The sequence below is a fragment of the Arachis hypogaea genome, chromosome 14, assembly GCF_003086295.3.
Source record: "Arachis hypogaea cultivar Tifrunner chromosome 14, arahy.Tifrunner.gnm2.J5K5, whole genome shotgun sequence".
Lineage (NCBI taxonomy): Eukaryota > Viridiplantae > Streptophyta > Magnoliopsida > Fabales > Fabaceae > Arachis > Arachis hypogaea.
This window is the reverse complement of record NC_092049.1, coordinates 124,016,485-124,035,331: the sequence shown is the minus strand read 5'-3', so window position 1 is coordinate 124,035,331 and position 18,847 is coordinate 124,016,485. Positions and strand designations below refer to the sequence as shown.

The 18,847-nt window shown below is 34.4% G+C and overlaps 3 protein-coding genes and 2 long non-coding RNA genes across 5 annotated transcripts; 3 read left to right on the top strand and 2 right to left on the bottom strand.

Annotated features, from left to right (window-relative positions):
* The first annotated feature begins 909 nt into the window (after positions 1-909).
* LOC140178345 (uncharacterized) lies at positions 910-2,979 on the top strand. Its single transcript, XR_011871234.1, has 3 exons — positions 910-973; positions 1,062-1,190; positions 2,704-2,979. It is a non-coding gene; the product is annotated as an uncharacterized lncRNA (long non-coding RNA).
* Positions 2,980-3,326: 347 nt separating this feature from the next.
* Positions 3,327-3,731, top strand: LOC112743116 (uncharacterized). The gene has a single exon (XM_025792335.2). The coding sequence runs from the start codon at positions 3,327-3,329 to the stop codon at positions 3,729-3,731; it is 405 nt and encodes a 134-aa protein (XP_025648120.2).
* A 4,754-nt stretch (positions 3,732-8,485) lies between these two features.
* On the bottom strand, positions 8,486-9,887 carry LOC112740585 (uncharacterized). The gene is made up of 2 exons (XR_011871868.1): positions 9,838-9,887; positions 8,486-9,410 (listed from the first exon to the last, which is right to left on the bottom strand). It is a non-coding gene; the product is annotated as an uncharacterized lncRNA (long non-coding RNA).
* Positions 9,888-15,230: 5,343 nt separating this feature from the next.
* Positions 15,231-16,440, bottom strand: LOC112743115 (heat shock 70 kDa protein 4-like). Its single transcript, XM_025792334.1, has 2 exons — positions 16,380-16,440; positions 15,231-15,862 (listed from the first exon to the last, which is right to left on the bottom strand). The coding sequence occupies exons 1-2, from the start codon at positions 16,438-16,440 to the stop codon at positions 15,231-15,233; spliced, it is 693 nt and encodes a 230-aa protein (XP_025648119.1).
* A 264-nt stretch (positions 16,441-16,704) lies between these two features.
* LOC140178709 (uncharacterized) lies at positions 16,705-17,094 on the top strand. The gene has a single exon (XM_072215939.1). It carries the CDS (start codon positions 16,705-16,707, stop codon positions 17,092-17,094), a length of 390 nt encoding a protein of 129 aa, XP_072072040.1.
* Positions 17,095-18,847: the final 1,753 nt, after the last annotated feature.

Genomic DNA, 18,847 nt, shown 5'->3' with positions numbered 1-18,847 from the left:
GGGAAGAGCTATTAAGACTAAGAAACTAAATTCCCGTTGTATTGGACCGTTTGAGATCCTGAAGAGAATTGGGCCAGTGGCTTATAGAATTGCCTTACCGCCGTATCTTTCGAATTTTCACGATGTATTTCATATATCACAGCTTCGGAAGTATACTCCTGATGCAAGTCATATTCTAGAACCAGAACCAATCCAAGTGAGAGAAAATCTAACACTTCCAGTAGCCCCAGTAAGAATTGATGACACCAGTGTTAAACGATTACGAGGAAGGGAAGTATCATTAGTAAAAGTAGCTTGGAGTCGAGCTGGTATCGAGGAACATACTTGGGAACTTGAATCAGATATGCGAAAGGACTACCCACATCTATTTTCAGGAAACTGAACTTGAATTTTGAGGACAAAATTCTTTATTAGGTGGGTAGGATGTAAACCCTGGTTAAATTAGTAGATAATTAGTCAATAAAATAGTTTTTAATAAGGGGAATTAGAAATGTGAATATTATATCAAATTAGGATAGAGCTCATCGAAACGAGAATTTTAACACCAATTTCAAAGAAAACGGTCCAAAATTGGACCGAACGGGCCGAACTGGTTAAACCGGGCCCAAACCGGGTTGTGGGCCCAATTAGTCCAACAATTAAAAAGAGCCACGGGCTCTTGTTTTTCTTCATTTCCCTCAACGACGCAGCAAGCCTCCCAGGGAAGAGAAGAAGAGAAATTCGTTTACGGTGAATTTAATTTCCCGTAACTTTCCCGTTCGAGCTCCAATCGCCGCACCGTTTGCGGCCACGCGTTCACCACGTTGAGCTCTACATTTCTACCGGAACAATTTTATAGGTAACTTGCTATTTCACTTCAGCCTTTCATTTCCCCCAATTTTTGAGTTTATTGAATTTCTTTGATTTTTGATGTTTTAGGATCCAATTAGCTTGAGAAAAACGTTCACTCTTGCTTATGTGAAGCTTGGGTAAGGTGAGGATACGATAATTCTATTTTATTTTCATTGAATTTGAGCTTTGAGTATTAAATTGGATATATATGTGTTATGAATGTGTACTAGGTTGTGAATAAATAATTGGAGCTTGAAATTGTGAATACTGGAACTTGGAGGAAGCGGATTAGTTGAGTTTTGAGGGGCTGTCTTGGTTTTGAATAAATAGCTTTGGTCGTTACGTGAAAATTGGCTAAGGTATGGTTTAGGTTTCTTGCATTTAATATATAATGTTCTGTGAAAACTTAGGCTAGATGACCATAGGATAAGTTGGAATGCAGGTGTATGTTTAATATTTAGTAATTTGTCGATGAATATAATTGGTTGAAGTTTATTAGATAATTAGTTATTAATTTTGGATGGTGAATGTTGTTATGTTAATTTGGAGAGAATTATAGTTGAATGTTATTGTTGATGAACATGGTTGGTTTGGCGCTTGTTGATTAATTAATGATTCGGTGAATTATTGATTTGAGGTATAATTATTGTGGAGGTTGTTGTGATAATGAGGTATTTTGTGTTAAAAGCCTAGGATTTGTGAATTATGATTCTTAGTTGAATTTTGGTTGTTGGATTTGAATATTGTATCAGTTTAATTGTTGATCTGAGGTAGATTTTTTGTGGAGATTGTTATGATAATGAGGAAGGGAATGTTGAATTAAAAAGAATGCAGGTTTGGACCCGAACAGGGTGGCAAAGTCCGAGTTTTAGAGGAGATGCTGCCGAAATTTTATAAAAATTAGAGATTAGAGATTTTGTTTATATGATTATTTAAAAAGATTTAGATTCAAAGGTTATATGGTTTGATTTAGAGTTATTAAGAAAATGAGCATGTTTTAAGTTTGATTCATTTAGAAAAGAATGAATTATGTTTTGAATTGGAACTATTGATGGACGGAATGGGAGGAGTGATAATGAAGGATAAGGATTGAATATGATTGATGTATGATAATGAATGAGATGCGATTGAGAATGATGTGGATGTTGATGAATTATAATTGAATTATTTATATGGCTTATGAATTTGAATAATCTGAGATGCGAGATTCCCTGGATTAAGTGCCGTGGCTTGCCACCACGTGTACCAGGTTGAAAACTCGATACTCTGTTGACCCTACGACGTAAGTGTGTGACCGGGCACTATATAAATTCCCGGGAATGTTACCCCCATTGAGTATTATTGATTATTTGAGAAAAAAACTATGCATAGACTCTTAGGGATGCACGTCGGGGGACAGTCTAAGTACAATTCAGACTTGTCGGGTTGGCTGGATAACCGACAGATGAGCCTCATCAGCCATAGGACAGGCATGCATCATATGCATATTACTTGAATTATTTGCTTGTGCTCTAATTGGGTGTGCTTATCTGTATTTGCCATGCTAAATGTGTATCTGTTACCTGCAGTAGTTGTAATCTTCTTGTGTTTGCCTTTATCTGTCTATTTGTTTGTGAAAATGCATGATGGAGTTAGAGGTATGGAGGAATGGCAGTATAGGACTTAGATTTAAGGTTAAGTTAAGTTAGGATTAAATATTTTTAGGAAACCACCTTTTATGGCTTCTAGTTAATACTTTAAGCTCTATAATCTGAGTGTCGGCGTTCTAGGATTGCCTCTGGCATTCCCAGGACCTTATATATTATGTGTGTGGCACCTTTACCATACTGAGAACCTCCGGTTCTCATTCCATACTATGTTGTTGTTTTTCAGATGCAGGTCGAGAGGCATCTCGTTAGGTGTCTGGACTCTTGAAGCGGAGTGGTTACTAGGATATTTTGTTATGCTATGATGTATATATATGTACTTAGCTTTCTTTCCGCATGACTTATTCTTTTTGATCCTCTTAGAGGTTTATGGAGAGGCAGGATTGTGTATGTGTTCTTTTGGGTTTTGGATATGTATGTATATATGTGTAAATATTCTCCGGCCAGTCTTGACTTCGCAGGCTGAGTTAGGAGCTTGTTATTTTGTATCTTTGGCACTCTATTTCCACTTCTGTTATCTTATGTTTAATAGTTATGGTTTTCTTAGTACGCAAGTTAACTCGTTCCTTGAGCGTTGCGCTTTTATTTCACGATTTTTATTTCCCCTATTTTTCAAGGCTCCTAGCATATTATAATTCTTCTGTTATTATATGTACTCATTTTATTTTAGAGGTCGTAATATCACACCACCTTCGTTTTACGACTTAAGCGTAATGCTTAGTGTGGTAGGGTGTTACAGAAGCGATTCCTTTGATCGAAGTAAGTCAAAATGAAATAATAGATTTTATTGAGGAACATATTATTCATCGATTTGGAATTCCTCAAACATTAAGTACTGATCAAGGAACAATGTTTACTGGTCAGCGAGTGAAAAGTTTTACGGTTTTAAGGAGTATTAATATGATTACTTCGACTCCTTATTATGCACAGGCTAATGGACAGGTAGAAGCAGCAAATAAGATATTGATAGGTTTGATTAAAAAGCATATCGGGAATAAACCTCGAACATGGCATGAGACTTTAAGTCAAGTATTATGGGCTTATCGGAATTCACCAAAAGGTTCAACAGGGACTTCACCTTATAAATTGGTGTATGGCCATGATGCAGTGTTACCATTAGAAATTAATTTGAATACTTTAAGAGTGTCAAAACAGAATGATTTGCCAGTCGATGATTATTGGAATGCAATGTTTGATGAGTTAAATGAGTTAGACTCGGAGCGAAGCTTAGCACTTGATAATGTAATTCGATAAAAAGAAAATGTTGCTCAAAGTTATAATCGTCGAATTAAGGAAAAATCTTTCAAGATAGGAGAGTTAGTTTTGAAAGTCATTTTCCCGATGGAAAAGAAATCAAGATTCCTGGGTAAGTGGTCCCATAGTTGGGAAGGTCCCTTTCAAGTGATAGGGGTATATTGTGGAAATGCTTATCAAGTTAAAGATATCGAATCAGGAAAAGTGATTAATTCGATTAATGGGAAATATCTGAAATATTTCTATTGCTGGCAAATATAGAAATTTAACATGCATAAGTTCAGAAAAGTTGAAAGTCATTACAAAAATAAAATTACAAATATAAGATTCAAAGTGCCACTAGTTTTGCCAGATCGGAGCGCAACTTTGCCCTTTTATTTTCCAAAATGGAAAGCACTTCAATTTGTTTAAACTTGTCAGCTTGAATTCTCTCAAGTTGTTTTTCATATTCTCCTCGCTTGGTATCAATTGAGACAAGTTCTTGAATAAGGAGATGTTGATCTTGCTGGGCTACGGCCAATGGTTTGGCTAGGGTGGCTCGACTTTGGCGTATGGTGGCAAGTTGTTCTTGAATTTGAATTAATTCTGCCTCAAGTCTTGCTTCTTCTTGATCATGAAAAGCTTAAACAGAAATGGCATGGGAAATTCTTACATCAAATTCTTCACGAGAAGCTTGGATGGGTTGAGCGGTTGCGTGACAATTCTCTATATTGGATTTGGCTGTTGCTTCTTCATTCTCGATTTCTTGAAGTTGAAATTGAGAGGAGACACTCTTATTGAGAAGCTGTTTGAATTCTTCAATGGAGGCAGAATGTGGTGTGTTAGTTGGGAGTTCAAAAGAGGCATTCAAAAGATCAGCCAAGAGTTTGTTAAGAATTGGATCATTAACCCATGTGGTAGGAGGATGATCCAAAAGCTTGATGAGTGATCGAAATTGTTCCCGAGTATCAGGATCCAATTCAATCGAAGGCCTTGATGTAGCAGGTCTTGAGATCGGTGGTACAAGCACTGGGATTTTATTTTCCTGGATAACTTTATTTAAGACAGAAATCAAGTTGACCAAGGAAGCACTTGTAGGAGTGGTGGAAGCACTCGCTTTTCCAGGTCTTGGTCCGGGAGGAGTCTGAAGGTTAATTTGGGGTGAAGATCTGGGTTGTAATTCGGGAGGAGTTTCCAACACTTTAGACCGAGAGAAAGTTGAATTGGTAGTGTCAGCAGCTTTAGAAGGAGAATCGGAGTCTGCAACTACAATGTTTTCTGTGGAAGATACAGCTTGATTATTTGGTGAAATTGATTCAAGCTTGTGAGTTTCTTCTCGAGAGTGCTGCAAAGGGTTTGTCGTCAGATCAATTACTTGTGTTGTGTGAGAAAGAGGTGGATGAACAGCAGGAATTGTTTGAAGGAACCCAGTGAATTGGATCGAATCATGTGATGTAGAATGCTCTGAGACATTTTGTTGTTATGGAATTGGTTGATCAGGAGCTCTAGTGGAAGAAGCCGATTGGGCAACATTAATGAGCTAATACAAAAGGTACACAATTATGAGTTTAAGATTTATTTTTAAACTAAGTAAGATGTGTGTAGTGATGATTACCTGAGGATTTATGGATCTTAGTATTAATTGAGTGCCAGGATCGGAATCGGCTGCATCTTCCGATTGAAAGGAAGCAGCAGGAGAATCTTTGTTGGTTGGTTCACTTTCATCAGCGCTTTCGCTTGATGATTGCAATATTAACTGTTAAAAGTCCAGAATCAATTATGTTTAAAAATATTATGATAATATTCGAAGGACATTTCGAATTAGAAAATGGAATTATGAATAGAAGAATTACTTTATGAGAGGTTCTGGTAGGAGTTCTTCTGTTCTTGGGTGGTGCTGGTCGAGCAGCTTCGGCTTTCCTTTTGTGAGTTCTTTTTGGAGAACTCTCAGCAACAGGGGTAGTTCGAATTGCAGTTTTTTAAATTTCTTCCAAGGTACGGGTATACCTGGAGTAATAAGCAGTCCACCATTCCAAACAAGATTTAGTGATATAGAAGCTGTGATCGTACACCACGAAATTGAAACGGTCCCTGCGCTGTTGATTCTTTAAGAGGCAAGAATTGAAATCCTCTTGAGTAGTCAAAGTAATGTGACAGAAAGGATCATTATTTTGAGGTTGTGGCGTTGTGATGGCTTGAGAAAATCCTAATTGTCTGGCTGTCAAATGTGGAGCATACATGGTAACTTTGAACCTTTCTTTCTTATGTAAAGGTAACCCTATTGGTATTACTTGTACAGCCAACATGTTCGTCCAACTTCGATTTGCAAGTTCATTTGCTTCATTTATATCAGGGAAGAGTAAACGTTCTAACCAAGTAGGACCACGATTGCGACGCAAGAAAGGAGTAAAATTGAGTTGGTCATTGTCGAAATCTTTACAAGTATGGAAAAGAGAGAAAACAGCCCAGAATCTATCTTCATCTGATTCGGTGTCCGGAAAATTGGGTTTGAATTCAGCTAATCGAAAACCATCAATGTATTGCTTATCAGTACTACTACCTTCAGATTTTGTCATGAAATTTTCAAAAACGGCATTAAGCCATAGTTGAAGCAGCCATAAAGGGCCTCCTGCACTGATGATTTTGTTGTCTCGAAGGTCACAATAAATTGACCAAGTTCTTCGAAAATATGTCCTATAAGAAGCTTGGCTAAATTGAGGGCTTTTCCTTCATGGAGAAGAGTAGCTAAAGGAAGGTAAAGTTTTGACATTTTGATATTTCGAGAATAGAATTGGACGGCATTTAACCAATAAAACAGGAAAACAACGTGTTCATTTTCAGTGATTTTCGTACCTTCTGCACCCATGTTGTGAGCGATAAAATAATTGTAAGAACTGGTTAAAACCACATTGTATTGACGCTTTGACTGCATGTCAGGAGTATAGTCGGGAGAATTGATTGGGAGCCATGTAATAGCAGCCACGTCCAGAAAAGACATTTCGATCATTCCACATGGAAGGTGGAAGTTGTTGGTTACGTTGTTCTATTCCAAAAACAAGTCACAGCCCCAATCATCCAAGGGTATGTGGTAAGTGAGAAGTGGGAAAGCCTTAGTAGTTCGTGGATTCCTAAAGCTTTCCAATCAGCACTTTTGGTAGGTTCAAGACGTCGATACCAAGCTATGAAATCGTATCCCCGAGGATTAATTTTCGGATTGTTCCTGAAGGATTTTTGATTGATGAAATGGGAGATGTTAAATGATTGGTTTATCAGTAAATCTTCACCTTCAGCACTTGGGAAGAAAGAGAGTTTTTTATTTGCCCTCTCCAGAGACTCAATTGGTCCAAGGAAGCAATATGTCTCGGCACCAATTGTGAATGGAATTAGGATTCTGGTGTCATTAGTTGGTAAATGAGGACCGTCAATGACTTCATCATTGACTTGATTGAGAATGCAAAGGGCCGGTGGAAGTGGCGGTGCTGTTATGGGACCTTTCCCCTTGTCTTGGGTGGCAATTTGAGAGGAAGAACTAGCCATTTTCAGAAAGAGTAAAAGGAGAATAAAGGTTAAAGATTTTTGTGAAGAGTTTGCCGGTGTAGAGGAAACTTAGAGAATGATGAAGATTCAAGAAATTTGAATAAAGGAGAGAGTGATCAATTTAAAGTATCACTGTAGCCGTTACTGTAGAAGGGGATGCGAATGGAGATAACTTCGTAGAGAAGATGAAGTGGTAGAGAGAGGAAGCGTAAGTCTCGGGAGACGTGTCGAGTGAATTAATGGTAATGGGGTTTAAATGACAATTATTACTGATTTGAAAAAACTGACATCTTTTGGATTAAGTGCTTTATTGTTCGATGATAATATTGAAGGCAACCACATTAATCCAAGGGGGCAATTTGTTGATCGAAAAATATTTTCGATAAAAGTAAGTGGAATCGAAACGAGTCAAGTATGGTTTCTTGAGAAGACACGCGCGTAAGTATAAAGTTGGAGGTAATCGGTGCTGATTTGGTTTTTGATTGTTTTGTTGATCGAGTGAGCCAAATCAAGGAGAAGACTCGATTCGAAAAATCGAGTAAGGCCTTTGAAAGAGCTGGTCGAATAGTTGTGAAAGTAGGAAGTTAATAGCTTTTATTGCACGAGGAGATCATGGAGAATATCTACAATCATACGGCGGGAACGGTTACCAAGAGAGACTGCACTTCAAATTTGAAATGTTGTATTTAATTTTAATTAATTACTAATTAATCATCAGTTATGTAAAATTAGCCTATAAATATTAGGAAATCTTAGTGAAGAGGAGTTAGAACTTTTACTCAGAAAAAACACTCTAGCATTCTCACATCCCAGCGAATTCCTGAATTTGCGATCGAGTTACATTTTCTGTAGGGTTCCTTCCATTTTCTTCTTTTCTTCAATTTATTTTTTTGTAACATTTCAATTAATTTTATTTACCAAGTGTTCTTTACCTTCATTTGTTCAATTTATCTTTCTGCATTTGAATCTTTCATGTTGAAGTCCTTTGATCCAATCAAAGATATTTTATTGTCTACTTTTAATTTGACTGCAAACCTTTCCATTTATTATTTATTTAGTTTTTAAAACTTTAATTTCTAAGTCCTTTTTATTAATTTACAGATTTACTTTATTTTAATTTTTAAATTTGGTCTAATCGAAGACGTTTTGATGCACTTCTAAAAAATTGGTACTCGCACAGAGGAGTAGGTTTCGCTCCCAAATCACTAGATATCGAACTACCATCGATTTGTTAAAAATTGACAAAACACGTACATTTCTTAATTAATAATTATATATATCACGTAATACATATGCATTAATATTCTACCTATACCACCAAACTCATCACACTCGAAAAGCTTTATTATTCATCCCAAAACTAACCAAAAGCATAAACAAAAAATTAAGGGGAAAAAAAGCTAAAAATCTTCATCAATAATCTTGAACTAGGGCTTCAACAAGAGTAGCAATGGCAGAAATGGGGTTTCCAAAAATGGCTGAAAATATTAGCTTGAAGATCACAACTGCTATCTTTGTATACTTCTTGATTGTCCCCAATCTCCTTGATGACCTTGTTAAAGCAAGTTGATGAGATTCATATTCAATCATCTCATGATGAATTATTGAATAATTGTTTTGTTCTTGAGTTGAAAAATAGCCTCTCTTCCAATTCTCAAGAATCAATTCCTTAACACAAGAAACATGGTAACAAGAATTATTATCCTCATTACAAGACACATAAGACCAACCCTTAACTTTGTTCACAACATTCCTACTCTTACATTTTAGGCACTTCCTAGGAACCTTTTGAGACAATGTCAATGTCACACATCCATCTTTGTCGCAAACACTATCTTTCAGCTTCAAACAACATGGGTGCAAATCAAATCCTGTCTGGGAACAATGGTACACAAACCCTAGCACATCTTTTCCACAAGCATCACAATACCTAGTTCGGTATCCGGGCGCCTTCTCGAAGAACTCGAAGTGACTTTTCGGGAAAAATCGATGGAAGGCGAGGCGATCGACGTTCGCACACTCTTCGTGAAGGATGTAGTTGCAAGTTTCACAACGATAACTTGGTCCAAACCCTAGTTCTTTACAACCATTGCACTTGTATGGAGCTCCAGAAGGGTTCAAGTGTAAAGGGTGTGAATGATTGGGATGATCCATAATTAAATTCTGTTGAAATTAACAACGAATATAGAAACAGCAAGGAAATAATGTAACTAATGATAAGTAATTATTCACATGAAAATGTATGTCTTTGTATAAAAATAATAATTAAAATATAAACACGTATTATATTAAATAATTTATTTAAATATGTCAAATTATATAACGATTATCTGTTATCATTTTTATAAAAAACATCTTCTGTGAATAGAATAAATCAAAAGATAAATTGAAAAGTTAATCTTCTATGTAATCATATTATTAATACACATAAGATGTTAATTATATCAAGTAATAGATACATATTTAATGATGCAAAGGAAAGAAAATAATAATAATAATAATAATAATAATAATAATAAATTAAAATCATGTATGTACAAGATATAAGATTATATTCTACTATTCTAAAGAAATTGAAAGACGTACGTACCTAAAAGATGAATAATTGAGTAAGGTAGGTTCTTTAGAGATGACTTTCTAATTCGAAACAGGAACTAGCAGTATTTATAGTTAATATATTAACTACCAAAGCTTGTTAGTTACTTGGAAATTAAGGCATTAATTAGCCAATGAACCAAGCTATGTTTTTCCGAATTTCTTAGAAAGTCGGTTTTTATAGTTATATATATTTTTTCACAACACACAACAAACGTGTCATTATTGAACTAAGCTAGTTGTTGTTTTCACATCTGGATCCTTTTGATGAGTACATTTCAGGGAAATTAATAGTTGTATTGCATATATATATTATCCAATATAATATATTTCTACTCATTGCTCAGAAGTATAGCTTATATTAACATACACTTTCCTTTTGAAGGATCCTTTTCATGTACATTTTCCATGAAAATTTCCCATAGTGTGGATATGTATAGTAGACGATATAGCTATTATATCATAAAAATTTCTAGATAATTGACTATGATGTTAATTAGTTTAATTTTATCCATAAATAATAATAATATACCAAAGTGCAATGACATACACTTTCCAAACAAATTAAAATACAGATACTAACAATAATAATCTAATCACATTTTATAGCTTTAATATTGTAGTAGTTGAAATAAAAGAAATTAAAAATTTAATTTTCATGTATTAACGTTGTAAAATAATTTTATACAAATATTCAATTGTATATTATCATTAATTAATTAATTTTTAAATTCATTACTTAAAAGATTATTTAAACTCATAAATTTAATTGTACAACTGTTTAAAATTCTTTAAGTTTTTCAAAATTAACTTCAGAAATTAATTACTTATATATTAATTATATTTTACCTTTTTCTTTGCTACTTAGTAAAGTTTTTATGTTCTAATTTTCTTTCTTAATTGAATCACGCTGTGCTATCAAAGAGACAACAAAAACCTAGTCAATGATCAGCATATATATATATATATATATATATATATATATATATATATATATATATATATATATATATATATCTGAAAATTTAAAAATTACAACTTCAAAATACATATTAGTTGATTATGCGCTGCTTTTTTATATTTTTTTCATATTATTTATGATGAGTTTGAAAAACTCTAATTTAATTTAATGATGAACAAACATTATTAATTTAATTAAATTACAAAATTATTAATTTAATTTTTAATTCATATGTATTGATTGATAATTTTGTTGTGCAGGTTATATGTATTTTGGTAAACAGGCCCAATTGTGTTAAGAAAATATTTTTAGCCTTATGCATTTTTGATATATTAAGTGGCTGAATTATGATTATGTTAATTGAGCCAGAATAAATACAAACAAGCCCAAAATAAAATTTTGATGCAAAACCAAAAGGCTTGGTCCGAAAGTAAAATGGAATTGGGACACTATGGTTAAGTTACTCTCTTAAAGTAATGAAACCCAATTCATTGATTCATTACTGCATGCTTCCAACGGATCTCATTTTTATCATGTGGTGGAATTCAAATTTTATCAAGTGAAGTTAATGCAGACATTGGAAATAGGAAAGAGAAAAAGGGATATATTAGATAGCACTTAGTGTTACATGCTACCTAAAGCAAAAAGGAAAAGTAAATTAATTCATTTTTAATTGTTCAAATCCATTGAATGCTTTCCTTTTACTCTCTCTTCTCTCTTCTAGCTTCGGTCATCTCACAGCAACTATGGAAGAAACTTCAAGCTATCAAAAGAAGGTGAAAGAAGCTAGTAACAAGATCATTGTAATGATGGCAAGAAAAAGAAAACAAAAAGTATGTTGTGGTTGAGATCTTCACCAAAGTGGAAAAGATGTGGTGAAGTAGGCTCAAGCCTTCCATACCCAAAACTGGAAGAAGATGATCTCGGTTAGAGGAAGAAGATCCTTTAGGGATGGCTTGTCTCAGCTTTTGATCAACTACCACAGGAGGTAGCTACTGTAGCTACGTGGAGAAGATGCAGAAGTTAGAGCAGAAGAAGCTGTCATCATCAAGAACTCATCAAGGGCTAGGGATCCTTCTTGGAGTGCAAGTCAAGATGGATGGCTCGGATTGGTGAAGCTTGGTGTAAAGGAAAGACACAGAGGTAATTGCATGTTGGGTTTTACATTCATTTTCCTCTCCTCTCTCTCTCTGGTCGAACCGGTTTGTATGAAGAAGAAGAAGTTGGTTCGGTTCAAGAACTTCAATCTTGGAGGCTTCCTCTTCTATAAATAAGGGAGAACTGTCAGGGTTTGAAGTAAGAAAAAAAGTGAAAGCACAGTATTCTCATAGCTACCTAAGCTAATAGAAGTTCTTCTCCTTCAATATTCTTCATTTTGTAATTTTTCTATTTAGTTTTGTCTGTCTTGAGTCTTATGGAAAAAAGGCAAACAGTGAGGTTTGTAAGAAAAAGTCATAGAGCGAAAAAAGGCAGAGAGTGCAAAATTAAAAGAAAAAACCATAGATGTCCTTAGAGGTCCTTTGTACATCTGTGTTGTGTTTCATGATTTTGTGGGAATCCCCTTACAAGTTGGGTTAGCACTTAGCAGTTGAAAACTTGGCTGTGACCAAGTCAAGTTCAGGATTGGGATTTAGATTCTGGACTTGTCCCATATAGAAAGGGTAGTTTCCTAGGGAGAATTGGTGTATGTAATCATGAAGATTATAGTGAAATTCCATCATTGTTGTGATGGAGACTGGATGTAGGTTGCATTGCACTTGGCAGCTGAATCAGGATATTTCGTGGTGTGATTCTCTCTCTTTCTTCTACTCCATTTCTGTTTCTGCTGCGTAGGAGATAAAACTAAAAAATATCTCGTACCGAGTTACGAGATAAAAAGAAAAAGTCTCGTGACTGGATACGAGACAAAAATCAAAAAGTTTCCAGAAGTTATTTCAAAGACCAGCAAGTTTTAATAAGCAAAAAAGGGACTAAGATTCAACCCCTTCTCTTAGCCACTCAAAACCATCCATTCATAATAATCTGGTCCGCACATCATTATCACTAGATAAAATAAGGGGAGTAGAGGACTAAAGCTGGGTTTGGTAAAGCTTTTGCTTTTTAAAAGTAGCTTATGAAAGCTGTCTTTTAAAAGATAGCTTTTTAAAAGTTGCAGCACTTGCGTTTGGTAAAATCAAATTAAAAATGACTTTTAATAAGTACAAGCACTACAATTGTGTTTGGTAAAACAGCTTTTAAAAGTTAAAAAAATTATAATAAACATGTTTATAACAAAAAATAATTTCTTTTTTCAAATTTTTAAAAATTTATATAATATTTTAAAATAAAATAATATTAAAATAAAAAATTCATAATAAACATAAATATAATAAATAAATTCTTTTATTTTTTAACTTTAAAATTTTATATAAGTTTCATAAAAATTTATTTTATCCTAAACATCATTACTAAAAATACTAAATTAACATATTTAGTATTTATTTTATTATATAAGTATCATAATAATTAACATATTTACTTGATTTATTCTCTGTACTAATATAAATAGATTTATCATTAGTCAATAATAAAATTTGTATGTAATCCAATGTTAGTACTGGGTACGTTCATTACCCACCTATATATATTGGCTCACCTTTATAGATCACAAAAAATAGGACACTTATCTCAAATAAACTACTCTTATAATTATATATCTATATTTACATATGTATATACATGTTGTTATTATAATTTAATGTTCATGCAAAGAAAATTTTAAAATTTTATGATTGGTTTTCATAAATCAGATCAACCTCTTCCCGTTTCAAAGAACAGAGAAAAACAAACATAATAGATCTACTGAAAAATACAAAATTAACGCAAAAAAAATAACATAAATAGATAGAAGTTATACCTAATATGTGATAGAGATGTATTTGTATTGAAATTTGTGAAGATTAAGTTGAAAAATAAAAAATATATGAAGATTGTGTTAGAATTTGTGAAAGTTAGGATGAGAAGTTAGAAATATACGAGAATTTTAATGACAATATAATAGCGGAAAATACGTGCGGGAAAATGAAAAAAATTTGGTAAGCATAAGCCAGCTTTGAAAAGCTCCCTCCTAGGTGCTTTCAAAAGCACCCTTAACTTTTAAAAGCCGTAAGCACAAGCACTTGGGCTTTTTAATTTACCAAACGCAAAATGACGTGTTTGTGCTTTTAAAAAGCACAAGCACCTCTTAAAAAAGCTTTACCAAACCCAGCCTAATTTGTACAACGATATGGAAACAAAGTAAAACGATCTACGACTAATTAATCAAATTCAATTACATATTCAAAATGAAATATGCAGCTAATAAAACCCATGATTTTACACACGACGTAGTTTGCTTCGACTTTGGATGGATTTCATGTTATTCAAATCTTTCACGATCACTATTTTAGGCTATGCACTATTGTCTAAGAAATTATGGTATGTATATTATATTATTCTTCATTACCACAAGTAAACGTGTCATTCAACTATTGGCTATTGCCTGTTTCCATTGGAACCTTCAATTCAAATTAAAGCATGCATTTCATGGAAATTATGACAACCAAGACGATGATTCTGCTTCATTGCTTTAGAAATTTTCGGCTATTTTGCTTTGATGTAACACCTATAACGTGGAATAGAACTAGTTCATTTCGAAATTAATGTACGTATGATAAGATGATTAATAAGTTAAATAACACCTTTATTATACGATTAGTAGGTTAGATGTAACTAGCTATATCAAAGTAATTTGTATTTACAGTGTAATATAAAATTTTCTCTGCTTTTTTACATTTAAGTTGAAACTACTATTACTAACTTGATAATACTAAATTATGCAGCAATAATCATTATCTAAAAATATTTCATGTTATTTAGGTTGATCTTATTTCTTATATTATGTAGACACTTTCTCAAACTCAAAAGTTTGATCCTCCTGGCAATCTTTGTAGGTATAATACATAGTATTTCCAGAAATCAAAACATACACATCATATCTCCTTTGGTTATTACTTATTAACGTACACAATTTTTTTATATTAATAATTTTTATTATTTGTACTAGGACAAAATCAAACGGATTAATCAAATAAAATACATACAAATCTATGAACTACAAAATAAGAATGATAAAAGTAAGTTTTGGTCAAATGCACAATAGGATAGCACTATTCATATTCATTAGTCAATATCATGTCCTGAATCTTGATCCTTAAGCTATTAACTAAATGACAAAATAGAGCCTTCAAAACAGAAGCATAACAAAATTTAAAAGAGCAAGCTGAAATTGATGCATGCAAAGCAGAAATTTCCCTAAACATTCTTACTAATAATAATAATCCAAATCATCAGTTTCTTCATCGCTGTATCCATGGGCCTTGTTGATCATATTGGTTGTTAAATGTTCTTTAACTTTTTAAGATAGTTCTCAAGCTCAGAAGCCTCACTTTGACATCAACTAGTACCATGTTTGGCACAATGCTATAACTTTCACTAAGCAAAGCAGCTTGAATTGCAGCACCATAAGCAACAGCTTCATCCGGGTTGATACTCTTGCAAAGATCCTTCCCTTCAAACAAGTTCTGCAATAAATTCTGAACTTTTGGGATTCTAGAAGATCCACCAACAAGGACCACGTCATGTATCTCTCTTTTCTCCATCTTAGCATCATCAAGACACTTCTGAGCAATCTCCATGCACTTCTCAAACAAGTCCCTGTTGAGTTCTTCAAACCTTGCACAAGTTATAGAGAAACGAAAGTCAATGCCTTGAAACAAAGCATCTATCTCATTAGCATGTGAAAATATCCTTTTCGCTTTCTCACATTCGTTTCTCAACCTCCTCATTGCTCTGGGATCCCGAGTAATGTCCATTCTGATCTTTCTTTTGAACTCTTGTACCAAGTGACTCACCATTCTGTTATTGAAATCTTTCCCTCTGAGATGAGTGTCTCCAGAAATGGCCTTAACTTCAATGTTATCATCTTCAATTGTGACTAGAGACACATCAAAGGTACCACCACCAAGATCAAATATGAAAACTGTTAGATGAGCTAATGAGTCATGTATAATAGTTAGCAAGTTAATTAGTTAGGAGTCGCGTATATAGGTAGATTTTGTTAGTGAGAGATTAGGGAATAAATTTGTTAGAGTGCTGACTAGATAGTTAGTTATGCAGCTCATTAAGTTACTGTTATTTATTAGCTAGGAAAGGTAAATTGAACTTGATTTTTTTGTGCAATCAGAAAATGAATTTAAGAGTGACAGAGTTGTAACAAAACACACTCTTTTCTGTTTTCAAACTTTGTGGAGTTATTCCCTTCATCTCCCTTGAACTCAACATTTCAACACGGTGCGGTGAGCTTGGAAGGGAAATGATGATAAAAGGTTGAGGAACTTCGAAAAAAGTCTGCAGCACATTTCTTCATTCTTTGTCTTCTTCTTCTTACAAAATCAATTTTCTTTCATTCATATCATCTCATTCTTCTCCTCTTCCTTTAAACTCAATTGATAGAGACTGATGAGATTTGCGTTGTCATGCATCAATCCGGCATTGACAAACATTTCCGATCAGCGAGATTGAGGAACGAAGTTCTGAATCTGTATCAACAAGATTCATTGATTTGATTCTAAAATTAGGGTTTGTGAACAAGAAGCGATGGAACGTGAAGGTATTCAATCGGTTCCTTCAGTAGACATTCATGCACTTGCTGTGTTGGTGAATTAGATCAACATGATGAACCAATCATGCACGAACAAAGGTCAATCAAATCCAGTATTGGATCCGGTGAGTCCTTATTTCTTGCATCCTGGAGAAAATCCAGGATCAACCATAGTTACTGTTATTTTGGTAGGGAGTAATTTTCAACAATGAAAAAGAAACATGTGGAGAGCATTAAAGTCCAAGAACAAGCTGAAATTTGTAGATAGATCGACTCAAAGACCACCAGAGGATGACCCGTTGTTTGAAGCATGGGACCGTTGCAACACATACATTGCTTCTTGGATCAATCACTCTCTAAGTCTTGAAATTGCTCAAAGCATCATGTGGATTAATTCAGCCGAAGAATTATGGAAGGAATTGAAGTATAGGTACAATCATGGTGACGTGTATAGAATAACAGAATTTGAAGAAGAATTATTTGCAACCAAGCAAGGAGATGCATTAGTAACTACCTACTATACTAAGCTGAAATCGATTTGGGAGGAATTGAAAAATTTATGTCCAATTCCAAACAGTTCAAGATGTTTGAGAAGTGCAATTGTGAGGTGAACATAATGAGAAGTTACAAGGAAGAATCTAGAACAGTTAGGTTTTTGAGAGGTCTTAACGATCAATTTTCAACTGTGAGATCTCAGATTATGCTAATGGAACCGTTACCTACGGTGGATGTAGCATTTGCATCCTTGTTGCAACAAGAACGACAGCTGAACCTGAATGAAGCAATGGAAGAAAAGGCATTGTTAATCAATTCAAGAAACGAAAATAGTAGCACAAACACAAGAAGAAGAGGCAGAGGCAGGGGGAAGAGACTATGGCAGCAATGCAAAGATTGGAAGAGACTTTAAACAATGTTCTTATTGTGGCAAGAATGGTCACTTGGCAGACACATGCTACAAAAAGCATGGCTTCCCCCCTCATTTCAAGAACAATGGAACCATGATCAACAACATGGTTGCTGAAGATGATAATGAAGTAAGCAATCAATCTCAGAAGGAAGAACTTGGCAAATCTGAGCCATATTTCACCTTAGAACAAAAGGAGGTTTGCTTGCTCTTCTGGCCCAACAAGATGCACACCCAAATAAGGTGTGGTTCTGTTGGCCTTGATCATTCACAATAATCTCTGCACGACCATTTTGTTCTTCCCATACTGCAAGACACGAGTATGTAGTTCCAAGATTGATTCCTATCGTATGACCCTTATGTTGTGTTGCCATTCTTTAATTCTCTTTGCGAAAAGCAGTGTATAAATGAAATATGAATATGTAAATAGATAGATATACTAATAAAATTTTATTTATGTTCCTTGAAACCATAAAATGAATTATTAACGTATTATACTAGTATCAAGGGTGAAGCTTAATTGTTCGTTCCCCAGTAGTTAACCAAACACTATATGGCTATTAGTCATGCGAATCATCACTAATACTACTATGACCTTGAATAAAGAAAAAAAAAATCTCGACTACATAGATAGTCTTCCTAGGCCTTTCTCTGCCTTTCACCCCTTTGTCCATCTTCCATCTTATCCACCTCCTGACTGGGTGCTCTGTCGTTCTTCTTTTCATATATCCAAACCACCTGAGATGCAATCCTACCATCTTTTTCCACAATAGGTGCCACTCTAACTTTCTCATATCTTTGTTCCTTATTGTAATTATTCTATAATTAGTACAGATTTGTTTATATTAGGACAGATTTGGTGCAGATTTGTTTTGACTAGCTTTTATTATCTGTTATTTTCTTTCCTTAATTAGGTTGTAAATAATCTTTATATTCTGTATGTAATCACTCTCTAAGTGAAACAATTTAAGAATAATATTCAAAAATCTTCTTTTCAAGTTGGTATCAGAGCTCCTGATTCTGAGGGCTCTGCTTCCGCATTTTTCCAGCATTTTTTCAGGCAGCCTTCATTGCTGCAACTATACCTATTTCGGTGCCTTGCCGCTGCCGCACGCCGCCACCGGAATTTTTTTCCGGCGAGTTTCTGAACGAGATTACCATCATCAGAAGCGGGATTTGTCGATCTACAAAGTCCAGGAAATTTCGTTGCCATCGGCCACTCCGCACGCGATCTCTTTAATTGCGATGCTGCTTGGCCAGACATGATCGTCGGTTTTCTTTTTTCTTCTTCTGTCTTTCTTGTGCTGCCGATTCTTACCAATGAGAGATGATAAGACTACGCCTCTCATCATCCCCAATGATCTACCGGTGTTACAAGGGTCATATCCTTTTGATGGGCGCAACTACCTCCAATGGTCTCAACTGGTTCGCACTACTCTCAAGGGGCGAAAGAAATTAAA

Coding starts and splice junctions, on each gene's coding strand:
- LOC112743116 (XM_025792335.2), top strand. CDS start 3,327: ATGTTTACTGGTCAGCGAGTGAAAAGTTTTACGGTTTTAAGGAGTATT.
- LOC112743115 (XM_025792334.1), bottom strand. CDS start 16,440: ATGAATCTTGTTGATACAGATTCAGAACTTCGTTCCTCAATCTCGCTG. Junction 15,863..16,379: donor CTCGCTGATCGGAAATGTTT/GTCAATGCCGGA, acceptor CTCATCTAACAG/TTTTCATATTTGATCTTGGT.
- LOC140178709 (XM_072215939.1), top strand. CDS start 16,705: ATGTGGAGAGCATTAAAGTCCAAGAACAAGCTGAAATTTGTAGATAGA.